General features: G+C 38.5%; 1 protein-coding gene across 1 annotated transcript; it reads right to left on the bottom strand.

Moving 5' to 3' along the window:
• snx7 (sorting nexin 7) lies at positions 1 to 22401 on the bottom strand. The gene is made up of 9 exons (XM_033986049.2): positions 22227 to 22401; positions 19205 to 19408; positions 17766 to 17876; positions 15333 to 15491; positions 14218 to 14416; positions 13147 to 13346; positions 12944 to 13030; positions 10166 to 10318; positions 1 to 1633 (listed from the first exon to the last, which is right to left on the bottom strand). The coding sequence occupies exons 1-9, from the start codon at positions 22308 to 22310 to the stop codon at positions 1553 to 1555; spliced, it is 1278 nt and encodes a 425-aa protein (XP_033841940.1). The 5' UTR covers positions 22311 to 22401; the 3' UTR covers positions 1 to 1552.
• Between the last annotated feature and the right edge of the window lie 3630 nt (positions 22402 to 26031).

The raw sequence follows: 26031 nt of genomic DNA, 5'->3' as shown, positions 1-26031 counted from the left end.
GAAAAGCCAGTCCCTTTATTTATTAATGCAGTGTTGATTATTAGCTAGTACAATTTGTCTCAAGTTGTGGATTTAATTTCTGAATGAATTTTATCTATAGTATTTTTTAATAACAAAGGCACATATGGTGAAATGTATACAAGCTGAAATGTTACACAAACGCCTGAGAATCTCCAGGCCGAAAGTGGCATTCGGGCAGAAAACATATTATTATTTAAATGAATCAAATGAAAAAAAAAAAAAAAAAAGAAATTAAAACATCATAATGATATTTTATGATTAAAGAAGGAATGTCATTTTTAAGAAGTGTGAAGAATTGTGTAAAAATTTTGCAAGTTTTTTTTTTTACTGCTGTAGAATTCCTCCCATAGTTAGTCCCTTATAAAAAACAATCTCTCAAATTCAAAATGTGAGGTTTACAAATCTACACTAATTATTACAATACAACTAATTATCTAAATGATCTAAAGTGCAGTGGCTTGCATATTGGTCAGTTGCCGGTTCAAAAACCTAACCAAGCACCCACCCACATAGTGTCAAGCTATTGCCCACTTGAGTCATACAAAACTGTTATGGTTGCTAATAGTAACAAGTGCTGTGTTTTGTCATCTTAGTGAAAGTAAAACTTAAACTTAGAATTATTTTAGTAAACAAAGGTCCATTCAAAGTATCTGTATAGTAAGTGGAACTTGTCTTAAAGTGCATATGACAGGTTAGACTATTCACTTCATTAAAACAAAATTAACATCAATATCTTTAGTATCATAGGGTTATTTTGGTGAAGTTGATCATTTTACTCCCTGGTTGGACACGGACAGCAGATATGACATGTGTATAGGTAATTCCATAACTATTATCTAGCAACCATTATGTTACAAGCCAGAACTTGTCTAAACAGTGACAATCTGACAAATCAAAATAAATGACACCACCTTTATTTTGTTGAATTAATGTTTAAACTGCCGTAAAAATGCTTTCCTAGTGTATAAATTGTCCCTGCATTTTGGATGGAATTTTCCGTGTTCATGAGATTCTGTTCCTGTTTCCAGAAACTGCCACTTAACTGATGTAAAACTATGAAATATTTAGCACAGGCACTATCCCACCAAACCAAGTCAGAATTAGGAAAACATGAAAACCTGTCACATGCACTTTAAGCCCCTCAGTACTCTAGTGTTGTGGAATGCTCCATCTTTGGCCTCTTGTTTTACTTTGGCAGTTGAGAGGAGAGCCATGTGCACTTCAGGGACCCTCTGGGAGTGGGACATTTGGCTCTTCTTAAAGGCCCTGTAGCTGATTTTTTTCCCCATGCATTTGATAAAAAACAATCAGGAAGTATGTGTTAGCATGCTAGTTGTTCTTAGCTTTACCATCACTGTAGAACTTTGGTCTGCTGGGAATGCATAAGGTAAGTGTGGAATAACTTTGGATCACTGCAAACAATTAACTAGTTCTGCTTTTCACAATAGCAAAAATCAGGTACGGTGTCTTTAAAGGGGAGGGGTCATGTGCACTTCAGGGCCCCTCTGGCGGTGGGACGTTTGGCACTTCTTCAAGAGGAGGGCTCTTGGTTCTGATGTTGCGCTGGGTCCACCTTCTGAGACAGCAAGAAGGACTCCCATATGGCCAGACACTGCAACATACAAACACTTCAACTTTAGTACAGAACATCTGTCTGGCAAATCCAGACTGATATATCTCTGTATTTTTTATACAGACAGATATCAGTCTCGTCCCCACTCCCTTCGTTGTGTCTCAATCCCAACCAAACATGTCTGTCCAATCAGATTTTTTTATTTTTTTCGAATGATGCATGTGAAACAAAGGAGCTCCTATCTAGAAAACAAGGAGTTTGCTGAAATGGGAAAATGTGTCTCAGATAAAATGTCCCTGACCTGTGGGATGCCTCAGAAGACAATCCTGGGACCCATTTTGTTCACACTGTACATGCTGCTGTTAGGCCACTTAATACACAGCAACAAAGTGTTCTACCATAACTCTGCAGATGACACTCAGATCTATGTCTCACTGCAGCAGGTGAATATAGACCAGTGGATTCACTCTGCCACTGCATCCAACAGATCAGTGTGTGGAGGAAAAACAACTTTCTCCAGCTAAACTCAGACAAGACTGAAGTCATAGTCTTTGGCCCACAGAAACAGAGAAAGTGTTAATGGACTCAGATTTGAACTTTAACAGCCACATCGTCAAATCGATAACATCCGCAGCGTTTTACCATCTAAAAAGGTATACTGTCAAAACCAGACTTAAAGAAACTTATACAAGCATTTGTCTCCAGTAGGTTAGACTACAGTAACAGCCGACTCAATAGCCTCTCCAAACAAGTGTTAAGACAACTGCAGTACATCCAGCTCAAATCGTGTAATTTTATATGCAAAATGGCTAAAATCTGCCCATCATTGCAAAGAAATTATACATGCAATAAATACTGAACCCCAATATATTTCGCTCCAGTTTAACTATATTGAACGATAAGTCGATATTGTAAATATCATGACAGGCCTAGTTAGAGGGAAAAAAGGCACCACAAGGCACAAAGCAAGAGAGAGCGAGAGCTGAGTGAGTGACAGAATGCGTGCACCAGGGTATAGTACTCTATTGTGTGATTAAACAAGGAGCAAGTGTTTTTAGTTCTTTATCATCTCTTATCGGTGGAGTGAGTCACTCTCTTACATATATGCTCTGCCGTAAAAACTTAGTTAGTATCGTTAAAAGGCCCATATTACCCTATTTTTTATTTATGATTTAATGTAGTTTCATCATCAAAAACAGGTGTGTTTTTTTTTGTTTTTTTGGTTTGTTTCATTCACACATGGTAAACACACAGAAATTGCATAGTTCTTCTCTCAAACTGAAAACACTCTGTTCCACCTGGTGATGTCATGTGGTAATACAGAAAGTGCTCCATTGTGTTTTTAAACTCCATACACCTTCACTACTTAATAGAAGCTAAAAGGTATTTGTTAGCTTGAAAACTAACAGTACATGACGTCACAAGGTGGAACAGAGCCCCCCCCCCCCCCCCCGAACCCCTATTTACATATAAGTAATTGTTTTATTCATTTTTTTAATTAATTAATTAATTTATGCATTTATTTAGGACAGGAGCAGGGCAGGGGTAGATAGGAGCAATTCATAACCACAAACTCAGGAGTGGAGTTGTTACATTTTATCCTGGTATTTTGCTTTAAGAACACTTATAAAGTGCCATACTGTACTGTGTTGACCTAAAAATGAGCTGACATATTGCACATGCCCTAAAGTGCTGTAAAAAACAAAAAAACAAAAAACAAACCTACTTCCCACTCTGCAAAAAATCCCGTCTCACTTTTTCTCCTTAGTCTACCACTGATTTTGTGTATTTTGATCATATTCTCTTGTGTTATTTATTCAAACAGTGTGTGACTTTTAGTGAACCACAACAAAAATCTAAATGTCAAGAGCTTTGGGACAACTTCACAGCTAGTTCTTTGAAATTCTACCTACTCCTTTTGAGTACAAATCTATTGTCCTATATTTTGCTGATAATTTTGACAGATTAACCTTTTTTGCGAGCTGCATGAATCAGTGTGAGACAATACATGTTTAATCTCATAACAGCACATGATAATAGTGATGCATTGTCTCATAAATCGCGGAAATGACTATTGAGTAGTGCATAATCCAATATGTCTGCAGAGGTCTAGTGAGCACAGGGAATACAAACTTACTTTTTCAGACCACAGTGGAGGTCAGTGCTGGGAGGGGAAATATGACAAAAAGTACACAAAAAAGTACACTAAATACACAAAAACTTCTTTAAATCTCAACTCCTCTCCCTGATAATAGGTGTGAAATCACTCATTTGGGGCTTTAATGACTATGTTAAATAGGACTCAGACAAATTGCACACTTAGGGCACAATAAACCTAACCTACAAAAAGAAACTGTAAACAATAGGTGATTTGAGTTTCAGTGTATTTAGCTCCTCCCTTCAGACAGATATAAGGGAGTGTCCACCAGTAATCTGACCAGAACTGAAGAAGCGGCTTAGATGAGCTATACTCCACAAATATGAACATACTTTTACAAGGTGCACCAGGTAACTTGTGCTACCGCTGTATCTATAATAAGTTAAAATATTAAAGAGGGAGTTTTATGCATTCTTGACCATCCTATAATGTTCTTCCCTCATCAAAAACATCATCCATGCCTGTTTGAGTAATTTAGCGATCTCTCCGGGGCTCTATTCGAACCCTCCTTATGGTTCCCTGTAAGATTCTGTGCAATGCTCCACCCCCAAGCCTACATCACCCATGCTCCCACACGACAATTCTCCATAAATCTCCAAAAACACGATACAAAACTGAACACGGCAACTTGACAAACCTATTATAAAACATTGTATCCAAGTAAGAAATGTACTCAAGCTGAGATTTTAAGTAGTTGAGGGGTCAATGCTAATGTTACTGAATATGTCACAGCACCAGGAGTCTTCAGTCTCCAGTTGATTTCTTACAGTAACTATGGTGTCCATCTTGCAGGCTACAGGTCCATTCAATAAGTACACGTATGAAGTGTGTGCTGTTGCTATGGGCAACCGCATCCAGCCTGGTCTCTCCTCAGTGTGAGAGAGGATGAGAGAAATGACCCTCTACAGCTCCCTTAGCGATTGTGTATATGATTGCCTTGACTATAAAACATATTACACATCTGTTCATGGGTCTAGGTTGGACTTTAGCACCAAACAGCTTAAAGAAGACATTGTTTTTTGTATTTGGTATTAAAGCAGATCTTTTCCGCAAAATCGACTTTTCAGAGCTTTTAACCGTGTCATAGTTGTTATCCTTCACCATTTACACGCCTGAAGTTGCATTTGTGTGATTCATGCATGTTTGAGCAATCTTTAATCGCTTATTTTCAAGACATTTTTCAAGCTATTCAACTCTTAATCGGTGATACACGTAGGATTCGCCACCTTTGTGTAGTAATGTTGGTACAAATAAGAAAAAGTATCCACTGAAGAGGTCAACAGTATGCTACACTTTTATTTAGATGATGTTAACGACATGTCAGAGATTATAACTATATAACAGACACAAGCATAATAAGTCTTTTTAAAGGGCCTGTAACTGTTTTCAAACCATGAGTCAGGAATATATTTTAGTTTGAACTTTTAGCCCCCGCCCACTTAGTCCTTTCTGCAACTGTCTGGGAGAGTGTTATGTGGTTGTTTCCTTATATCTCCAGTCTATGCCTAGTATTTGCTTTTGTCACTTTGAAAATGCTCCATGACAGAGACTCAAGTGTTTGGGATAGTGTCAGGCAGCGGGTTTCCCATGATTCTTAGTAACAATGTGCCTGATTGGTTGAAAAAAGGTGATCATCAGTAGATTCTGTGTTAGTTCTTACCACAGAAAATGCTTTGTAAAATGAATAGATTCGATTTTGTCTCCGTGTTTTTCTTATTTATCACATTTTACCAAACAATGCTTGATGTAAAGAGCACTTATCTTGAGTAGAATAAATTAAAATCAGGTACAGGCGCTATTGATCAATTTTCATTAATAAAAACGTATTCCATTGATCCATTATCATTTATGTGGTGTTGCTGAAAAAGAGCGATGTTTGATATATATTCTTTTGTATATATATTTGCAAGAAAGTACAGACAAGTGGGCGGGGATAGGGGGTAGGATGAAAATGTTCTGAGCACTCAAGCTACAAAAACAAAACAATACAGGATAGCTCAAATATGCGATAAAAACACAACTCCAGTAAGATAAATGATGTGGCAGCACTGTAATGACATGATTAAATCTCTTTAAATATTGTGCTTCCTTCTGTTGATTGCCAGGAAGATTTACCCTGAGGCAGGAGAGAGGGAGAGAAGGCTAGAGGAGAGAGACGGTGAGAGAAAGAGGGAGAGAGAGAGATGGGAATGATACAGAGAGAGAAAAAGTGTGAACTGTTTTCTCTTCCATTTCACAGCAGCTACAGCACACATGCTCATCATGGGGGTAATGACACAACAATTCTTCTCAAAATAGCATGATGTAAAGCACCGCACACAGAGAGGAGGACTGTTCAGAAGGATAGACGACTGTAGCCAAAGGTACAAGTATAACACATAAATTGTTTGCGTAACCTAGAGATCTCGCGTGGGTATTATTTGAACCCTCCTCAAGTTTAGCTTATGATTCACCCAAAAAACTTCTAAAAATGTTGCACATAACAACGAACTGAAAAACACAAATATTTACTACTGGTAATATCTACCCAATTCTATTAACTGTTCAGTGTCTAAAATGTTGCAGATTAACTCTCAGACAGGGACAGAAGCTGTGACAAGTACATCAAATTTTATTTTGATAAGAATTATTTAAACAGAAAATGAAAAACTGTTAAAACCAGATTTTTTGTCATTGACGAGGTTCAAAAAGATTTGTGATGCACTGCTGCCCTCTGGTGGTAGAACTGAAGCATCAAGGTGCACCAGAGCTTTGCATAACTTCCATGCGGCTTTTTTTCTAATAAAAAAAATAATTATCTAATGTTTGCAAATGCTGTGAAACCAAGTCAAAATATGTCAGGACAATTAATGAAATTAATTTAATAGATAATTTTTCAGACAAAGGTTTAGTTTGTTTTCATACCCGTTTCTACTGCTCACTAGTGGCCTTCTTCACAGTGGTTCTTCAGAGTTGTTGTTTTTTTTTTTTCTTCCTTGCAGTCCAACATATTAATCAAATTAATTTGATTAACTTGTGTTTGTAATAAATGTGATTTGGTAAAATTGTAAAATAATTTAATTGAGGAATATGATGAAACAAAATTACCCCTGACTTTCTTACAAACTGCAATTAAAGAATCCACATTATAGGCAGTTTACAATTTCTTAGAAAGGATGGAAATGTAAAGACCTTCTCCTGTTTGATACACTAGGAGTCCTGCCTCTGACTTTGATTCAAAATGATTAAAACTGTAATCGTCCAGTGTCTGCAGAAAAAACAAAACAAACTCACAAATCTAGATTTTATTTTTGGCAAAACACTAACACTAAAACACTAATTACTAAGTGTGTATTGTAACTGTAAAACCAGCAGATTCCGTAGGATATGAACCAATATAAAGACGGGTGTATAATACAAACACAGTCAGATGGGAAAGCCACAGCCGGTTCAGATGAAATATTACCCATAATCCTTAGTTTATGAGCTTCAAGTCTCCTATAGACCTGCTCCGACAGAAGACAAGGAGCGTACAGGACCAGAGAGAGAGCACTTAATCAAGACATAAGTCTTTGTCTTTATCATTTATTTTGAACATTTTAAATTATAAGACTCATCTAAAACAACTTAATAAAAGAAACAAGTCAAATAGTAGTTTTAGTATGCGCCAATATGTCTACATGACGCCAAGTACAGAGTAGAGGGGATTTATGGGGGACGTAGGGGGAAATAATGGAATAAAGGCCACTAAAGTAATAACTATGATGAGCCAGTGATGTAATAAAATCTTGCCAATAATGTAATAAGTCAATGGCTCTCAAACTTTTCACACTCAGTAACACTAAAGAAAAGATTTGGCTATCTGAGTACCACCAAATCTAAGCCAGGTCTATAACAGGACTACTGTAGGTCTAATCTAGGGCTAAAGTGGACTACATCAAGTAGCAATGATGTCTTGAATACAGGAGAAAAAAGATCACTTAAACATGCATGAATTACTCAAAATACTTTGAGAGTATAAATGAGAAGGAAACAATTATAACATGGTAAAAGCTGAAAAGTGAAATAATCCTATCACCTAATAAAAATGTATGCATTCAATTGTGGAGAAAAATGTTAAAGGACACAAAAAAAACAAAAAACAAACAAACCCAAAAACAGCTTATACCAGCATCATACTGCAGGGGGCGTAGCCTTTCCTTGCAAAACACAAGCAGCCCACAGTACACCACTCAGAACTTCTACTGGAGCTTCCACAAAGACAAGGACAGTATCCTAATCCACGTACTTGTGTAGACTTGGTTTGCTGAGGGTGACGTTTCACCCTTTTCGAGACACCATTGTCACACGCCCAATGCTCTATAGTTGTTTCATTCTCCAATTTTATTTTCTTAATCAGTGATATGCATAGGATTTGGCAGCATTGCGTAGTCATTTTGGCACAAATGAAAAAAAATCTGCTACTCGCCAGTGTGAGGTTCAATTATCAATCGGAGCGGCCGACAACTTCATGGATCTTTGTTGTGATGACGTTCACACCAACGTCAGCTCTCATTGGGCACTGAAGTTCACTAACACAGAAGTCAGTGGACTTGTTTCTTTTATTAAGTCGCTTTAGGTGAATATTTCGATTTAAAATGTGCAAATTATAACAATGATCCATGAGTGTCGTAGGTAACAACTATATAGCAAGCTCAAACACAGTATGTCTTCTTTAAATATTATAGCCAAAGGCACAACATTTCCATAGAAATGCAGCATCAGGTTTGTGCTGTACAGACATGTAATAAATAAGTATCTCCCAAGATACTTATTTCTGCTGTATGTTGAATGTGTTCTAGCTATACCTGTGAGCAGGTATTTATCATATTGTGAGGACTGAAAAATCTGTCATTTTATGGGGACAAAAATCAGGTCCCATGAGGTAAATCCTTAACCATTAGATCAACAACATGGTTTTAAGTTCAGATGGGTAAATGCCAGTGGTGGAACGCAACAAAATAAAAGTAGTAAAGTACAGTGTTAAATTTTAGGTACTAGGCATTTACTGTACATTTTAAAGCATATAGTTTTTACTTTTACTTCACTACATTTGACAGAAGGTATTTGTACTTTCTACTCCACAAAATATTTAAACAGAAAAAAAAATGTTTTTAATTCTTTGAGACCTGCTGATAAGGGAGGTTGTTTTTTAATAAAGGTCATATTTGTGCAAACAAAAATATAGAAATAAAGCAGCTAAAAAAACAATTGATTCAACTGTGTCTATTGAACAAAATTCAGCACAAATCTGTACAAAGATCAATACATTTGAAGCCTTAAAAGACCTCAAAATATGCACAAAATGCTTTTAGTTTTCACTCTTTAAGTATATTTTAAACCGGTACTTAAAATACTTTTACTCACTTTTTTTGCTTAATAATCTGTACTTTTACTCAAGTAACAAAATTGAGTACTTCTTCCTCCACTGGTAAATGCAGGTTAAGGTTTGGCGAGTCATAACTACGGTTAAGGTTAATCAACAGTAAATGAATGATGAATCAAGTCAATGTAATATTTCCAAAAAGCAACCCGACGTGTGTGTGTGTGTGTGTGCACGCGCAGATGCACATGCAGAGGTGAGTGTGAATGTGTGTGTGTGTATATATGTGTGTGCTTGCATAGGCCTGTCATAACAATTACTACATCCACTTATCTACATTGTAGATTGAACAATTATTTTTGGGGGTCAATATTCATCATGGGGACTAATCAGGCCTAATCAGTAATTGGGGAGTTTTTGTTATTTTTTCTGTTCTGCAATAAGATTTGAGCTTTGGAGGGTTGAATAAATAACTTCTATGATTGAAGTGTTTCATGTATTTATTACAGCACATGTTCATTAAAGGTCCCATAATATGCAAAACTTATGAGATTTAACCTATGTTATAATTGTGCTGCCTGATCACAACCATAGCTTTTGCTTCATTCACTTTATTATAAGTCTTTCTGCATCTCCAAAGCTCAAAATGCTCTGTTCCACCTTGTGATGTCATGAAGCGGTAGTTTTCAAAGTAACAGCTCCTTTTACCTTTTGTTCAGTAGAGGCTGGCTATAGTACAGGTGTATGGATTTTTAAAACACAGTGGAGCACTTCCTGTATTACCACATGACATCATAAGGTGGAACAGAGCATTTTGCGCTTTGTGTTTTCTCTTTGAGAGAAGAAGTCATCCTAAATATGCAGAATTTCTGTGTTAAACTTAAAACAGTGTAATATGGGCCCTTTAACAATACTCTACATACACAATATATGTACTGATTTAAATTTATTGTGTCAGTGGCATAATGGCATTAAATATTATTCTTCTTATTATTATTTCTCTTCCCCAATATGTCACACTTTAAAATACGCTATAGTGACAGTCCTAAGTGTGTGTGTACTGGATGCACACCTTCTCATAGTACTGCACGTTCCTCTCAGCTGTGGACAGCAGAGATGTTTGGATGTCCGACCTCAGGCTGCTCCTCCAGTGCCTCCAGTCTGCTCTCAGAGCCACGTTAGCCTGCTCCAAGCGGTCAGCTAGAGAATCCACCTCCTCCTGCAACTTCACCACAGACAGCAGGTAGCATTAGAGCAGACCTCGAAGTACAAAGGCCTAGTCTAGAGGTTATTGGCATTCACTTGTCTGCATATAAAGGAAATCACATGTGCTTTGTAAAGTATAGATACAGAACAAGAGCAACATTGGCACCAAATGTTACTTTTCCCGACTGCAATAAAACCGGGCAGAAGTCATACTGATGTGTGGCATTTGAGTAAAATCCTACACACAATCTGGGAATGCTGCCATTGTAAACATACAGAAAGAGGTACAACAGTAACAAAACAACTGAGTCTGAATTTTGGTTGCACTAGTCAATTGCAGCTTGTTTAAGTTAGAGTTGCCATGTTTATTTTGGTTAGTTGCCTGCTTGACCTTTGGCTACCACGATGCTGCGCTGTAATTGGATCCACCCATGAAGTCAGGCTTATCACAGGGAGTGGCTCATTTGTGAATTTGCAAAAAACAATGTCCGTCAAAAAGACAGAATGAGCAATCCAGTCAATTACATATTCAGCAGGAGAATATTTTCTTTCCTCCATCTGAAATATGACTTCATGTAAATATAATGATTATGATGATAGTTTTCCAAACAGACTTCTAAACTCCTATACTTGCAGTATATTAGACAGCAGCTGATGTATCACTAAGTATTGCTTTATCTGCGCAAAGGTTAGCTAAACCACACTGTGCCTGCTGCACATCCCTAGCCCAGCCTAATTAAAAGTGGAGTGCATATCGTTGGGAGCCTTCTCCTTAATTAAAGCTCTTATAGATCCCCATATGATCTGCACCTGAACACCGAGCTCCAAATATAGCCCTGTCCTTTACTCTGATAACTTCTCATTCCGCGCTCTCTGTCTCCTGACATTTTGAATCCAGCGAGCCCCTACGGAGAGGCTGGGAATTTTCATTAGCTGCGATTAGCGCGTGGGTTTACACAGGAGCAGTGTTGACGCTGGGATTCCCGTGGAGCAGGGCAGGAGCACAGCTGGGGGACCTTGTGCTTGGGTAATCTGAACGGAGCTTTTTTAGCTGAGATGAGCACAAGGAGTGTGTGAGTTATTAAGGCTCCAGGAAGACTGATCAGTCTGTGATCAGTCTGTGTGTGTAAGTATCAGAGACAGATCAGAGACGAGATCAGAGACGAGATCAGGGCTGCCCTTTTCAATAGTTCCTCCTTTGCACTACTTGGCACTACTCACTAATACTACTATTGGTGAACTCTACTCATCACATGTGATTTCCTACTTCAGCACAATGGGCGGAGTCTAGGATTGTCCATCTATACTAAAGCTAGTGAATATTAGTATAACCATTGCCTGGCAAATCCGAAATGAAAAACCTCTTTGAACTCAGAATCAATCATGATCAATTCATTTATTTATATCAGAGATGCATTTGAAGAAGGAGCTCATTGGTCCCCCATCACTTTGAACAATATTACATTTGTCTCACCTCAGATGAACAGACTTTAGCGCTTCACTAATTGATTCTGCTTAAATCTGCCATGTTTTTCAGTCCCCTGTGACTTTTTTTGGTTGTTTTTCCTTGTAAGCTGCTATATTGGTTTTGATAGGGCGGACCACGTGTGTCCCTGATTGGCTAATCCACCCGTCAATCACACCCATCTAAACTCAGGGAGATTTGCCGATGACATCTTTGTAGTACTAAAGAAGTCTGTATAGTACTGAAATCAAGTTTGTGATCTTAAATGTGGGGTACCTCATTTTCACACTCCAAAAGGAGGACAAGTATATATTTAAATCTGTGTAATTTGTCTAATGGCACATAGTTAATATCCATTCAGTTTTAGGCCAGAAATAAATAAAGAAAGAGAAAGTAAGTAAAAACAATAGTTGGGTATCCCAGCTTTAAGTATTGTAATTTAAATGCCCTGGACATGTGTGTAAAACCGCAGACAATGTAGCTCTAAAAGATATTTTTGTCTCATACTTGTGGAGTTAAGTCTAATCTCCAGCTGTTCTTTCTCTAAGTGAAGAAAAACACTGCACATGCCACAGGAGTCATTCCTCTGGCTGGTTCACTCTGTGCTTTCTGTTAGTCTCCTCCATAAGTTCACTTTCAAACCAGGCAGTACCAGGCAGCTTTCTCTGGACGTGATTCTCCTAAACTCCTTTTTACTCAAGCTGCAGTTCACGTAACATTAGTACATGACATTTGTATCTTTTTGTTTGAGTACTTTTTCACTAAAACATAGTTAGCGTAATTATTTATAAGATTTTACTAAACATTGTACTTAGTATTGTAATTCTAGTGAAGTTTATGATTTCATTTACTGGTTGGACAGGAGCAGCAGGTATGACATATGTACAAGTATTTCCATAATGTTACCTAGCAACCATAATGTTAACAAGGACCAAAGTCTGTCTTATAGTTGTGATTAGACAAATAAAAATACATTACATCAGCTTTATTTTGTTAGCTCAATGTTAAATCTGACAGAAAAATGCCTTCAACCCCCCAAACAGAGCAGTAATTAGAAAAACATGAAAACATCTCATATGCACTTTAAGCCCACACACACTCATGCACACAATCACACACACACACACACACACACACGCGCACACACCCGCACACACACACCCAGGCACACACCCTCACCGTTTCCTGCTCCACTTTCCTTGTGGCCAGAGCCTCGTTCTTCACCTCAAAGTCTGCCTGGATGTTGTCTCTGCGCCTCAGCACCATCTGCGTTTTGAAAGATCATTTACAAGATTTAATTCTGTGATACAAAAAATATCATTTTGTATCCCAATATATATTCCAGTAATATATATTCCAGTGTAAAAGTGTATTCGTTTTACCTTGAGTGTATCGGCACACAGCACATACTCGTGCAGCACTGGCACCAGCACCTCGGACAGCTCCTGGACCTGCCCTTCTGTCTCCTGACCAATCAGATCCAGGCTCCTGGCCACACCTTTCAGAGTCTCTGATAGGCCCTCCTCCAGCTCCGCCCACTGACTGTAGGTGGGGCTATACTGCCGCAGCTCATCCAGGTACTCTGCACACATTTGGATCAACATAAGTGTATGGAAAACGTCTGGGTTAAAAGCAGAGGCAGTAGTTTGTTTATGTTGAAACAGCATTAAAAAAAATCAAATCACTATAACAACTGCATTTAAAGACTCCTCAGGGTATTTTTTTAGAGAATGTAATTTAATTATAAATAATAAATAAAAGGTAATGCCTGGAGAAAGTGCAACTGTTGGCACATCAAATACTAATAAAAAATAAATATTGTATCTTTTAAATAGTGAAAGGTACAGCAGCAAAATTTTAGAAAAAATATGTAATTGCAATTTTCCTAACAAACATTGCATTTGCAATATATGCTTAAAAAGAAGGATGTGGATTAAGCGTGCTGATTGTAAACAACTGGATTAAGCGTGCTGATTGTAAACAACTACAGAAGCATTTAAAAATCATCAAAATGTCATCTGAACCCTGAAATAGGCTTGTCAAAATCAGTTACTAATCAATACTGAAGTAGTATTGAAACTAGATAATCATTTGAGCAGGTATTGATACCAAAAAGGTCATATTCACAGGATAGAAATGTACTTCTCCTGAACAGCTTTAGAATGATCTTGAGCTGTATCAGAACAAGTATAAGACACATAGACTAATATACAAGGCCACATGGAATTATAAAATAAAGTACTATGATTTAATGTTGAAAATCACATTTTATCGTCTAAAGAAAGAATGCTTTTATTTATTACCATCGTGGTATCGGTATTGTGTATTGAGCCTATTCCTTAGTATCAAAATTGAGGTTGAAATTTTTGTATTGTGATAACACTACCCTGAAATGTCATGAATGTGTGCGTTTGTGTTTCATGTGTGTGCATTTTTGTTTCATGTGTGTGCACCTTTCTGCTCCCGGATGACCCTCTGTGTGACCCTGTCCACAGAGCAGATGGTGGAGTTGAAGCGGTCGGTGTAGTCCTGGAGGGAGGAGAACTCTTCAGCTCGGCCCCTCACGCCCCTCATAGACTGGGCCATTGAGCGCATCGTGTCCCCCATACGACTCAGCAGCCCCGGGCCCTGCTTCTTATGGGGAGTCAGGTCCTGTAAGACATGGACACTCAGCACCACAGTCTGCAGGTGTCACTGCTGTGGATAGTTTAAGTCTGACAGGTTATCCCCCCCAAGAGGTTTAAAGAGACATTTCTGGTGCATCTCAGCAGGTTTTTCCATTTCTGTTTGGTGCAACTTGACTCTAAAATGTCTTAACAATGACATTTCAATTTGTAATTCACAGTTATTCTGAAAAATTGGCACCATTTGCCTGTCGAAACTTCTTAAAATTCAAATTTTCCATTTTTACTCAGTTCTTCTCTCAAACAGAAACCATTTAGTTTATTTTTTTCAAAAAGTACACACATAATATACAGCTGATGTCTGTATGAAGAATCTGTATCAGTATCGGCCCATACGGTTAGTGGAACCAATATATCACCCATCTCTATAAAAAAACAAACAAAAAAACAACAACAACAACAAACAAACAAAAAAAAAAGCTAATATGATAATATTATGTGTGTGTGTGTATATATATATATATATATATATATATATACATATATATATATATATATATAAAATATATATATGGTGAAGTTTATATTTTACTTCCTGGACACAGGTAGCAGATGTGACATACATGGATATATAACTTACCTAGCAGAAAACAAAGGGTCACACCCTTTAATTACACAAACTTTATGATTAGATTAATAACATAAATGACAACAACTATATTTTGGTAAATGAAGATTTAAACTGTAAAATATGCCTTCCTTTCCCTGACTTTTGAATGAATGGAATTCTCCGGGTTGATGAAGTAGATACAGGGATTTCATTTTTCAACTCTGAAACTTAACTGATGTAAAACTATGATAAATATTGACCAGGTACTATCCCACCAAACCAAGTCAGAATTAGAAAACCCCTTAACCCCTCCCATGCTCCCCCCTCCCTGTACCTGTGCAGTGAGGAAGGCCTTGAGATGGGGGCTGTGGGACAGGACTGGGTGGACAGAGAGTTTCTGGAGGAACCTATGCAGAGCTTTCTTCCTGGTCTCGATGAAGTCCTCACTGAAGCGCTCCACCATGCCCTTCACCACAAACTTCTCTGGCAGAGGCTGCAACAAACACACAGGCAAAATACACTGGGCTTTAGACTCAAATAACATTTTTAGTCAGTGGCCAGATTCTAGATATGTGATGAGGACAAGCAGAGATATCCACAGTACAATATTATGTTGGGTATGAACCTCACACTACAATATTTACTGTGATATTGAACTTGTGCTTATTATTGTGCTTTTTGCGTTTTACTTTTCAATGATACCTTTTCTGAAGTGCAAAATACCAATTTATGTTCAAAACAACTGCAATGTGAACAGCCCGGTGGAGTAGTAAAAAAAACAATATTTTGTTTAACTGCATTGCAATTTAATAGTTTTAACACGTTCTTGTTCTGTAAAGCACTTCGAATAAGGCTGTACTTTGTGTTGTGCTCTACAACTCCCCTTATCTACCCAATAAATGAAACTGTGCAGTAAATTCTAGTATTCCAGTAGTATATTCTAGTCTTTTTTGCCAGCATCAGAAAACATACGTGACTCACTGGCTGTGTATTCTGCAGCATATCTTGCTCTGTTGTAGGGCAGCACTGTTCCACTGATCTTGGCAAAACCAAAATACATCTGGGACTTAAAAGCATTGGGAGCATGCAGGGTCTTTGCTCAGCTTTCCTCTATCCATTCTCCCTTCTTAACAAACGCTGCCATCCGCATGCCGCTGTGTTTGGTTGTTAATAGAAACCGTGCAGCACGTGATCCTATTGGCTCAAACTGTGGATCTGACGGAAGATCATACTATATGTAGTTATATTTTTTTCCGCTGACACAAACTCAAAACTATTTATTTTGAGCACAAATAATACAGTTTAATACAGAAAAGAGGCCACGACCATATCGAGACAATTCTCCTGCCACAATATCACAATATCACCAATACCATCACATCCCGAGTAGAGAGTTCCTGAATGAATTACATTTATATATCAAATTGTGTCACTCAAGTGTTTAGGTGTTTTGTTTTTTTAGGGAGGTCTACAGCCAATCCTGTAGCAGTAAATGTTCATTATTTGTGGAGCGTAGATTCAATTTATACTACCAGTCAAAAGTTTGGACTTTTCCGTGATTATTTACATTGTAGATTCTCACTGAAGGCATCAAAACTATCAGCGACACATGGAATGTAGCAAACAAAAATGAAGTCAAAATAACTCCACTTGTTTGAGATTTTTAAACATAGCCACGCTTTGGTTTGGTTTGCATGGTTTGCACTCTTAGCATTTGTTGACCCTGACAAGACACAGCGTCAAGAAATGCCAAAAGTGTAATTCTTGACCCTTTGTCAAGAATTGCATTTTTGGCTAATATTAGTTGGGTTATTTCACTTTTTTCTTTGCTACATAACTCCATATTTCCTTTCTCATATATTTGATGACTGTATAAAGTGTAGAAAGCAGTAAAAAAATAAATAAATACAATAACTGAATGACACTTGTTTCCAAACTTTTGACTGGTATTATACAGCAAGGATTTATGATTATAATATAGTTACAACAACCATATAGGTATCTTTAGTCACTATTAACTGTGAAAACCGTAATTCAAGACACCCTTTATAATCGCATTGGTTCCCTCTACTTAAAAAGGGACAAAAGCCAAAAGTTAAATCTGTCAACTAGACAAAAAATTGTAGGAGTGAAGACATTTCACTGCTCATTCAAGCCACTTCTTCAGTTCTGGGGGGAACAACTCATGGAGAAAGCCCTCTCTGCCTGTGGATATCCAAAATGGGCCTTTAATAGATCTAAGGGAGCTAAAAAAACAGGACAACAGGGAATCCTGATCCTTGAAGGAAAGGTGCAACTATTATCCTTCCACAGCGGGTGTGTCTGAAAAGGTTCAGAGAATTTTCAGACAGTATGAAATTCGGGTCTATTTCAACCCTACAAACACTTTCACCCAAAGCAAAAAAAAACTGAGCCATAAAGTAATGTGGTCTACTCCATTCAGTGTAGTGAAGAGTGCAGGGTCCGAATAGGGCCCAGGAGAGATCTCTAGATTATTCAAACAAGCATAGATGACATTAAAAAAACTCCTCAGGAATGTTTTTGATGTGGGAACAGCATTATAACACGATAGCATGTGCCAAAAAGTCAATTTTGTATAATACCTGCTCTTTACAACAAACATACTTTCAGCACAAGTCATCTTCTCACCTTGAGCAGAAACTGTTTTTTGGTTGTAAAAAAATGTTGCAGTAGGTTCCTGAGAGGAGAATGAGACAACTATGCTACAACATGGGTGATTAACAGTAGTAGTAGTAAAGGGACTCACAGGGATGATGAGAGTGGGGTGGCTCTCCTCCAACTTGCTCCGGAGCCACGAGAACTCCTGGTACCTCCTCCGGACCTCCACCTCACTGGAGTCAAAGTCCCCTCGGGTGGTCTACACACAGAGCGCACACCAGTCACCACAGGTCACCACAATCATGACTACATTTAAATATAATAATCACATGCAAGTTATACAGGATAAAAGATATATTAATTAAAGTAATGTATCAAGATTGTACAAATATAACAGTGTGAACTTATGTAACTCCAATAATAATGTATGTGTCTCATAAAGGCAGTATTTATGGACTAATATTAATCATACATAATTTATTTGACATGGATATCACAAGAAAACACATTCTTGTGAGATGAGAAGCTATTGATCTTTTAAGTGAAGGTAAATCACTAATGACATCAACTTTACACCATAAGGGTTTTTATTTAAGAGTAGTTTATTCATAATCACAACTACAGAGTGTGTTTAAACAGTATTTATAGATTCTTATTGAGTCGTGTTGTGCACAGAAGACCCGTCATTGTCCCGCTGCTCTGTGTTTTCTTTGGCATTGCACCGTGATCTATAGTGACCCATCTAGTGACCATAAAAAACACTGCGTGATTGGTCAACTGTCTATTGGCATATTGACGGCGAAAGGCTCCAACTAACACTTAAAGGTCCTGCATTGTGCAAAATGGACTCTTATGAGCTTTAAGTCACGTTAAAGAGCTGTTACCTCATCAAAAACATGAACAGCTGTGTTTTGTTTCATTCACATGTTTGAGTTACTCTTTATTATTAGTCTGTTTACATCTCCAAAGCTTCAAAACATGTGTGAATGAAACAAAACACAACTCCAGACATGTTTGTGATGAGAAAACAACATTATAACATAAAGCAGAAAATGGCGTAATATGGGCTCTAAAAAAATAAAATTGAAAAACGTGCAAACCAAGGCTGCCTTTTTGTGATTCAGTGCTTTTCTATTTAATGCAGCACGATGCCAGCTCCTCCTATTGGTCAATCCATTTCTGTGCAGATGTATTGAAAATCAGATACTAAAACTGGTGTAGAAACTAGATTCTCATTTGAGATTCTCATTCTCATATTGATACTAAAAAAGTCACACTCAGAGGAATAAATCTTTTCTGAATAGCTTTAGAATGATGAGCTGTATAAGACCACATAGACCGATAACAGATATAAGGTCATGTGGTGATGTAAAAGGACATATTGCCATTTAATGTTGAAAATTACATTGTATTGTTTATTTTTTATTATCATTGTGGTATCGGAATCAGTATTGAGTGTAAAGTCTATTCCTTAGTATTAAAGTTTAGTATCGAGTTTCAAATTTTAGTATTATAACGATGCTGGACAGTAACGGGCAGCAGTGGACAATAGTGAAGACAGTGCTGGACAGTAGTGGACAGTCTTACCCTGGTGAGCACTCTGTACATGATGAAGGTCTCGATGGCGGTCACCTGACTCTCGGGGTTGTCCACCGTGATGAAGAGGTCTCTCTCCCTCTCCTCTGGGTTCTGCTCCAGGCTCTCCTCAGGGTCCTCACGGTCCAGGTGGTACTGGTTGGTCATGGAGCTGGGGGAGGTGGGCAGAGGGCTCCCATCAGCCACAGAGGTGTTCTGAAACAGGGTCGTTCATCCAAGTCAGCAGTGTTTTTTTTACACTTTTATAGGGTATTAACTGCTAACACGACATATATTATATGGTATTGAAATGACCATGTTTACTTTTGTTTTTAAAATGTATATTATCTGGTGGGAGTCTGTCATGTGCTTGTCTCCATGGAGATTTTATTGCTCTGCCTGGAATGTTCCACAGTACGGTAATAAATGTACCCATCCTGCATTTATTCAATTACAGGTGCGTTCTTATTGTCAGTGGGCTAGCCTTTCCACAGATCTGACCAGTAACTTTCTAATACCAAACTTTGTCATTAAAATAAAAATGTACATTGTATTCCTCCAGTTATTTAAAATGTGTCTTGTTTATGTTCAGGAAAATAAAAATGAAATGCATTCTATTAGTTTTTAATGACACAAAATCATTCTGTGGTTGCTATGTTGGCTGCTCTTGAAGCTGTCTGGCTGGCACACTGAGCAGTTATTAAAGTTTTTTTTTTTTTCAAATGTTAGATTTTTTACTCAATATTTGGGGATTTTGACCAACAAAGAAGTGCAGTTTGTGCAGTTCAAAAGACAGAAGTTGTGTTTTTCCTGTATCCGTGGTGACCCTGCTTGGAAACAGCGATGCTAGCCAGCGCTGAAATGCTACAGACTTTATACAACAACGCAAACTGCACTGACACTGGATCTGCTGACTCTACCTGTTGCACTGAGGCTTTTGTTTGAACCTTCTATCATTACTGTATTTTACTAGTCAATGTGCGTAAACTGCCACAAATAAAGTTATTTTTGATTGACTGAAATCACTCAGCCCTCACTGATACTGTCACTGCCTCATTAGCTGATTACCGACATCTAAGACCCCATGGAGACTTTTATAGCTGAGGATATCAATTTACAGCATTTTACAGGGCAATATACTACATACAACTGTAGAGAAATGATTCAACCTACAGACCCACATTAGAGCTGTTGGGACTGATAAATCAACAATGATAAAAAGTTCATATTGTCCAGTCTTAGTCTGACATAAAGAGGGACTCAGTCCTGTGTGGAGACTGTCATTGAGAGGTGTGCATGTCTCAACAAGTCCAGCTGAAAAGTCCAGGTAATGACACACAGGTAATGACAGGGGAACCATCGACGGAGATAACAGACTTTACTGCACAAAGATGTATCGTCTGGAACAGTATCCAGTCTCCATGATGTTCAGAGGGTGTGATTGACAGGTGGATTAACCAATCAGGGAAACACATAGTTGGTATATGTCCAAAAAAAAAAAAACATCACCAAAACAACACCAAAAAAACCCTAATTTCTATTGTACAGAGATTTAGTTTTACCAAAAAAAAGTTTGAAATGTTTTTTTGTTTTTTTTTTAAATAACTCTGCTGTATTTGTTCTAAAAGGCTTTGTGGTGTGTGTTTTACAGTCTGAATAGTCCAAAATATGATTTGTTCTGATTAATTGTTGCAGCCCTGATTCTAAATTTTTGCCCATGACACACTGAGGTGGACTGTCCCAGAGCTGGACACTTGTCTCACTTGCTGTTATGGTCTGTTACAGACCAGACTGTCTGTGTGAGCCGTGCACCTGGATCATGTGATCAACTGAAAAAGGAAGTAAGCAGGTTCAACACCACTGCCCTGTTTATTAGTCTCAACTGTTTCTGCTGCTCTCATCGTAGGCTGTGTGTGCAGCTGTCGATCTCAGCCTCCAACATGATCTGAATACTTTTTAATTTAAACTAGTCAATCTTAAGGGCTGCTGTAAAACAACTTCATAACACTGAATCAAAACAACAACTAACAGACAGAAGCTAAGTAGAGATTCATAATATAGTACTGTTTGAATAGACATCATTCATTATTCGTATTTTGCTTTAACGTTTCCATTTCCCGTTATGCTTAAACTGACAAGCTGAGGTGGGATGGGTAACAAATTGTACTCAAGTACGAGAAAAAGATTATTACTTCAAAATAATATTACTCAAGTAGAAGTACAAAGTAGTGGTCCAAAAATTACTCAAGTAAGAGTAAAAAGCATTTGGGAAAACTACTACTGAAGTGAGAGTATAGTAATTGGACGTAACATCTGATTAATAATAGAAAGTTAATGCAATTTGAAGGACAAAACATTAAATAATCAACAAAATGTGGTATTTTCAAAGACACAAAAATGAGAAATCATATGTGAAGGAGCGCTGTAAGAAACACAAAATAATTTCATATTGTCGACGTAAAGCTTTTGTCACTTGTAGACTTACTCACAAGGGGAAGAGGAACTAAAACTTTTACTTGAGTAAGAGAACTAATACTTTAATAGAAACATAACTCAAGTAGAAGTAAAAGTATGCTGCTAGAAAGTATAATTTCTTTAAAAAGTTACTCAAGTAAATGTAACTGAGTAGTATTATTAGTGTTATTATTATAGCTTATTATGTGGAGACCTGACTGTAACTACTTTATCCATACAGAGTATCCGTGACTGGTTCATTTACTTGAAAGGATGTTTGATTTAAAGCTTAAAATCCTGTATTCCACACGTTCACACTCAGATCTGATCGTCCCTGTCCATTTGTCTCACTGCATCACTTCCTACTTCACTGCTGCGGTCACATGCCCATATTTCCACAGTTCTTCCAGAGGGAGTGCCTTGAGAATTGCGCAGCGTAAAGACCACGAAAAGCATTTAAACAACTTTTCTTCCCTACAACAAATCACCGGGACGGACCAAGTTTCCTCTGAGAAGTTTTGGAGACGCGCGCTGTCCACGTATGAGCGCGCACACGGGGTTAGTTGGTGTTTACGTGTACCTTTGAGAAAACTTCCAAATCATCGTCCTCTTCCAAATCCAGCACGGGCACAGAGAGGTCAGCGGCGGATCCCTGCACGGCCATAGTCCTCAGTGCGCCCCCGCGGATCGCACGCACAGCCGGGGGAAACTGACGCTCTGTACGCGCACTCAGGTGCAGCGGACAGAGGGACGGAAACAGCGCTCCTATGGCACCGCCTCACCGGGCTGTGGCTGTGGCTGTGGAGAGCCGTGAGCGCTCTCTGCTGCACTGGAATGTGGACTGGGACAGGCCTGCGTAAAAATCCAGCCAACTTTACTTTGGCGTTAAGCTTTACCAAGATTTAAAAAAAAAAAAAAAGACAAGAAAAATGAAACTAGAGAACGTGATATAGGCTCCAGAGCAAATGTTAGAGAACCCACATGTGCTCCTTTAAAGTGATAGGTCTAGTACAGACATGCCCAAACTGTGGCCCGGGGCCCGCAGACCAATTTTTCTTGGCCCTCAAGCTTTGGCCCATATTACCTTAAACAGTACTTTTTACTGTACATTTCTGAAAATCTACTTTAACAAGCCCATATCAAATATTTAATGTGTCCTACTGAGGATGTAAGCATGAATAAAGATCTAGTGGTTCAGTCTAACTTGGAATAATAACACAGATTTGAAGTATTCACTGTACTGGCGTGATTCCATGATTTCGTGAAAATATAAAGTTAATGCCATACTTCGGAATCATGTACATGGAGATAGACTGACTTTTGTGACATACTCTGGAATATTAAATCCAAAGGAACACCAATTCCACAAAAACAAACAGGAAGAAACCCTCCTCCATGTCAAAAAGAATCAGGTTTGTGGAGATGCAAGCTTGCTCAAACCTGATGCATGTTTTCAAACTTTTTTCAGTGCAATAAATTCAACCAAAATGAAAAAAAAAAAAAAAAAGTGTTTCATGAGCTCATATTCCCCGTGCGGTAGGCTACTTCCAGTCCTTCAGGGTTATGTAAAAAGTCTTTTTGTCACGTGCTGCAGTCCACCTCTCCTGGTAGACCATTATACATATGAAGTCTGAGGCTGACATGATCACCAGCGCTTTGAATGAGAGTAATGGTCCTTGTCCACATGGGAATATGATATACTGACCCATATGATCATATTATTGTTGTGCAATAATTAAGCTCTGATAGTGTGTGGACATAGACTGTAACCATGGAAGAATCAGAATCACTTTTACTGCTATGGTCAGCTTGTTTGGCGTTATGGTGCAACATTAAACAGAGAAAAATAATACAAAACACTGTGATCAAATCAAATAAGGGCATGCATTAAATAAGGTAGAGTGAGAGGTGTTTTAAAGTGACCGGTGTTATAGAATGGCAGGGTTTATACAGTGACAGGTGTTATATAAAGTGGCAGGTCTCATAACGTGACAGGTGTTATGACTCCAACGTCAGAAGGGACGAAACTGTTCATGTAGCAAGAGGTTCTGTAGCCTCCTGCCCAAGAGGAGTGGCTCAAATAATCCATGTCCAGGGTGAGAAGAAATGCCCATGGTTTTACAGTAATACCAAATTTACTGTTGTGTGTTCCAGTCTGCCAGACGGGAGCAGGAGGAGCACATCTTCTTTTGTAGGAGCAGATCCAGTGGTGCGTAGTGCAGATGTTCTCATGTGAGTAGTACACAGCCCAGCCACTAGATGTCCTCATTGCACAGCCCTCAGACTCCAGCTCAGTGGGTCTGGCATAAAACATTTCTGTCTACGTGGAGAATGTTCCAAAGTATGGTTTTAACTTTTTATTTCAATGGAATCATGCAGGTGACATGCTCTCTCCAGAAAGTTACATACAGTACCTTTAATTATGATTATGCAAAATGGACTTGTCAGATATTATAGTTGTCTCTCCTTCTCATTTACCTCTCAAAGTTGGATTTGGAGTGATTCATGCATGTTTGACCAATCTCTGATCACTAAAGATTCCATTTTGCCGATCAACTCCAGTTTCCACCTCCACCAGTACACGCCCACTGCTCTGTTCTTACTTCTTTCTCCAATTTTATTTTCTTAATCGTCAGCTCCCATTGGGCACTGCCATTTTCCAATGTTTGCACTTGTTTTATTAAGTCATTTTAATCAATAATGCAATTTAAAATATGCAAATTATAATGATCCATGAGTATTATAGATTATAACTCTATAGCAGACACAAGCACAATATGTCTTCTTTAAGTATGTCTATTAAAAAAAAAAAAAGTACCTCTGAACTCTTGTCCTTTTACAACTATTGTTGTAAAAGCACTTGAAAATACAGAACGGCAGCAAGATGCAGCGGCAATAAACAGTAGCATGGAGATGTGGCCATAGCAGCTTGTCAAAGCCTGATCTCATCAGATCTCAGAGGCTAAACAAGGCCAGTCCTGGATAGTACTAGGGAGGCCACTGGGAATAGGAGGTGCCACAGTGGGACATCAGTGGCAAAAGCTGTCGTTGTGTCCTCAGGCACTTCACCCACATTCCTTAATATGAAAGTGTGTGTGTGTGTTGGTCAGCAGGGCCAATAGCTCGGCAGCTTCACGTCCGTCAGTCTGCCTCACATGGCAGCTAAGCACCCCTGAGTATGGACTGAATGAATAATGCTCTGTAAAGTGCTTCAGGTGTCATGAAAACTGCTATATAAATCAAAAGATGAATTAATTCCTGTGTAAGGCAGCATTTAATGAATAAACCACATTAAGACTCCAGCAGGTCCACATGAACACAGTCCACACCTCTCTCCACATGTTACAGTCAGATAACCTCACTGCTGTTTCACTGCTGTCAATGTGTGTTCACCATCACATCACCGTTACCCGGACAACCTGGATAGCCCATAATCCATACTCCACGTGCACGCTCATACACATGCACGCTCATTATTTCTCTCTAACCCCCCCCCCCTTCCTCCCTCTGTCTCACCCTCTACCACTCTCCCTCCCTACGTCTCTCCTGCTCTCTTCCTCTCTCTCTTTCTCTCTGCCACTTTCTCCCTCTCTCTCTCTACCACACCTCATCTACCCTCCTTCTCTCTCTCTTTCTCCCACTCTCTCATCTTTTACCCCCATACCTCTCTTTATTTGTCTCTCCATATCTCTTCTCTTTCTCCCACTCTCTCCTTTTCTGTCTTTCCCTTTCTCTCTCTTCTCCTGTGTCTCCCTTTTCTTTTTCCCTCTCTCCCTTTCTTGCTCTCTCTCCCTTCTTCTCTCTCATTACCCTCTCTCTCCTTCTCTCTCCTTCTCCCTCCCTCCATGTATGTTCTCTTTTCTCTGAATGTGCCAATAGCCTTTACAAACAATGCGCCGCTCCACTTTTGGTGTTTTGCAATTCAAAACGGCCCGAGCGCATGATCCAGGAGTACGAGGCGAGGCGGAGGCTCAGGTCTTTGTGTGTGCTGTATGCATATTTCTATCTGATTACATGTATCTGCTCTATGCTCTCTGCTAATAGGCAACTCTACACTGGGTTTGATGGGGGCAGGGGCCATGATTTCTGCCCGCATATTGAAATAATCAGAAACTTGTTAGAATTGTATATCGATACGCAAAATGTGAATCTCTTGTCTAATCGATAAAATTAGTATCAAAACTAGACACATTTAAGGAGGTGTCAATACTAAAAAGTCACATTCACAGGACATAAAGTGTCTCTATTCCTTAGTATTACTTTTAATATTGTGACAACACTAACTCATATAGTATTTAGCAGGTAAAGTAAAAATTTACCTGCATGTTTTAGCATAACAACTATACAAATGAATACAAGCTGGATCAGTAAATGCTACGCTGTGA

Source organism: Periophthalmus magnuspinnatus, chromosome 20, assembly GCF_009829125.3.
Source record: "Periophthalmus magnuspinnatus isolate fPerMag1 chromosome 20, fPerMag1.2.pri, whole genome shotgun sequence".
In the NCBI taxonomy this organism is placed as follows: domain Eukaryota; kingdom Metazoa; phylum Chordata; class Actinopteri; order Gobiiformes; family Gobiidae; genus Periophthalmus; species Periophthalmus magnuspinnatus.
This window is presented reverse-complemented; position numbering and strand designations above follow the sequence as displayed.

What these genes read in the sequence shown, in the direction of transcription:
- snx7 (XM_033986049.2), bottom strand. Translation starts at nt 22,310, where the DNA reads ATGGCCGTGCAGGGATCCGCCGCTGACCTCTCTGTGCCCGTGCTGGAT. An exon ending in ATTTGGAAGTTTTCTCAAAG is followed by an intron (nt 19,409 to 22,226) that starts GTACACGTAAAC and finishes ACCCTGTTTCAG; the next exon opens with AACACCTCTGTGGCTGATGG. An exon ending in GGTCATCCGGGAGCAGAAAG is followed by an intron (nt 13,347 to 14,217) that starts GTGCACACACAT and finishes AAATGTGTGCAG; the next exon opens with AGTACCTGGATGAGCTGCGG.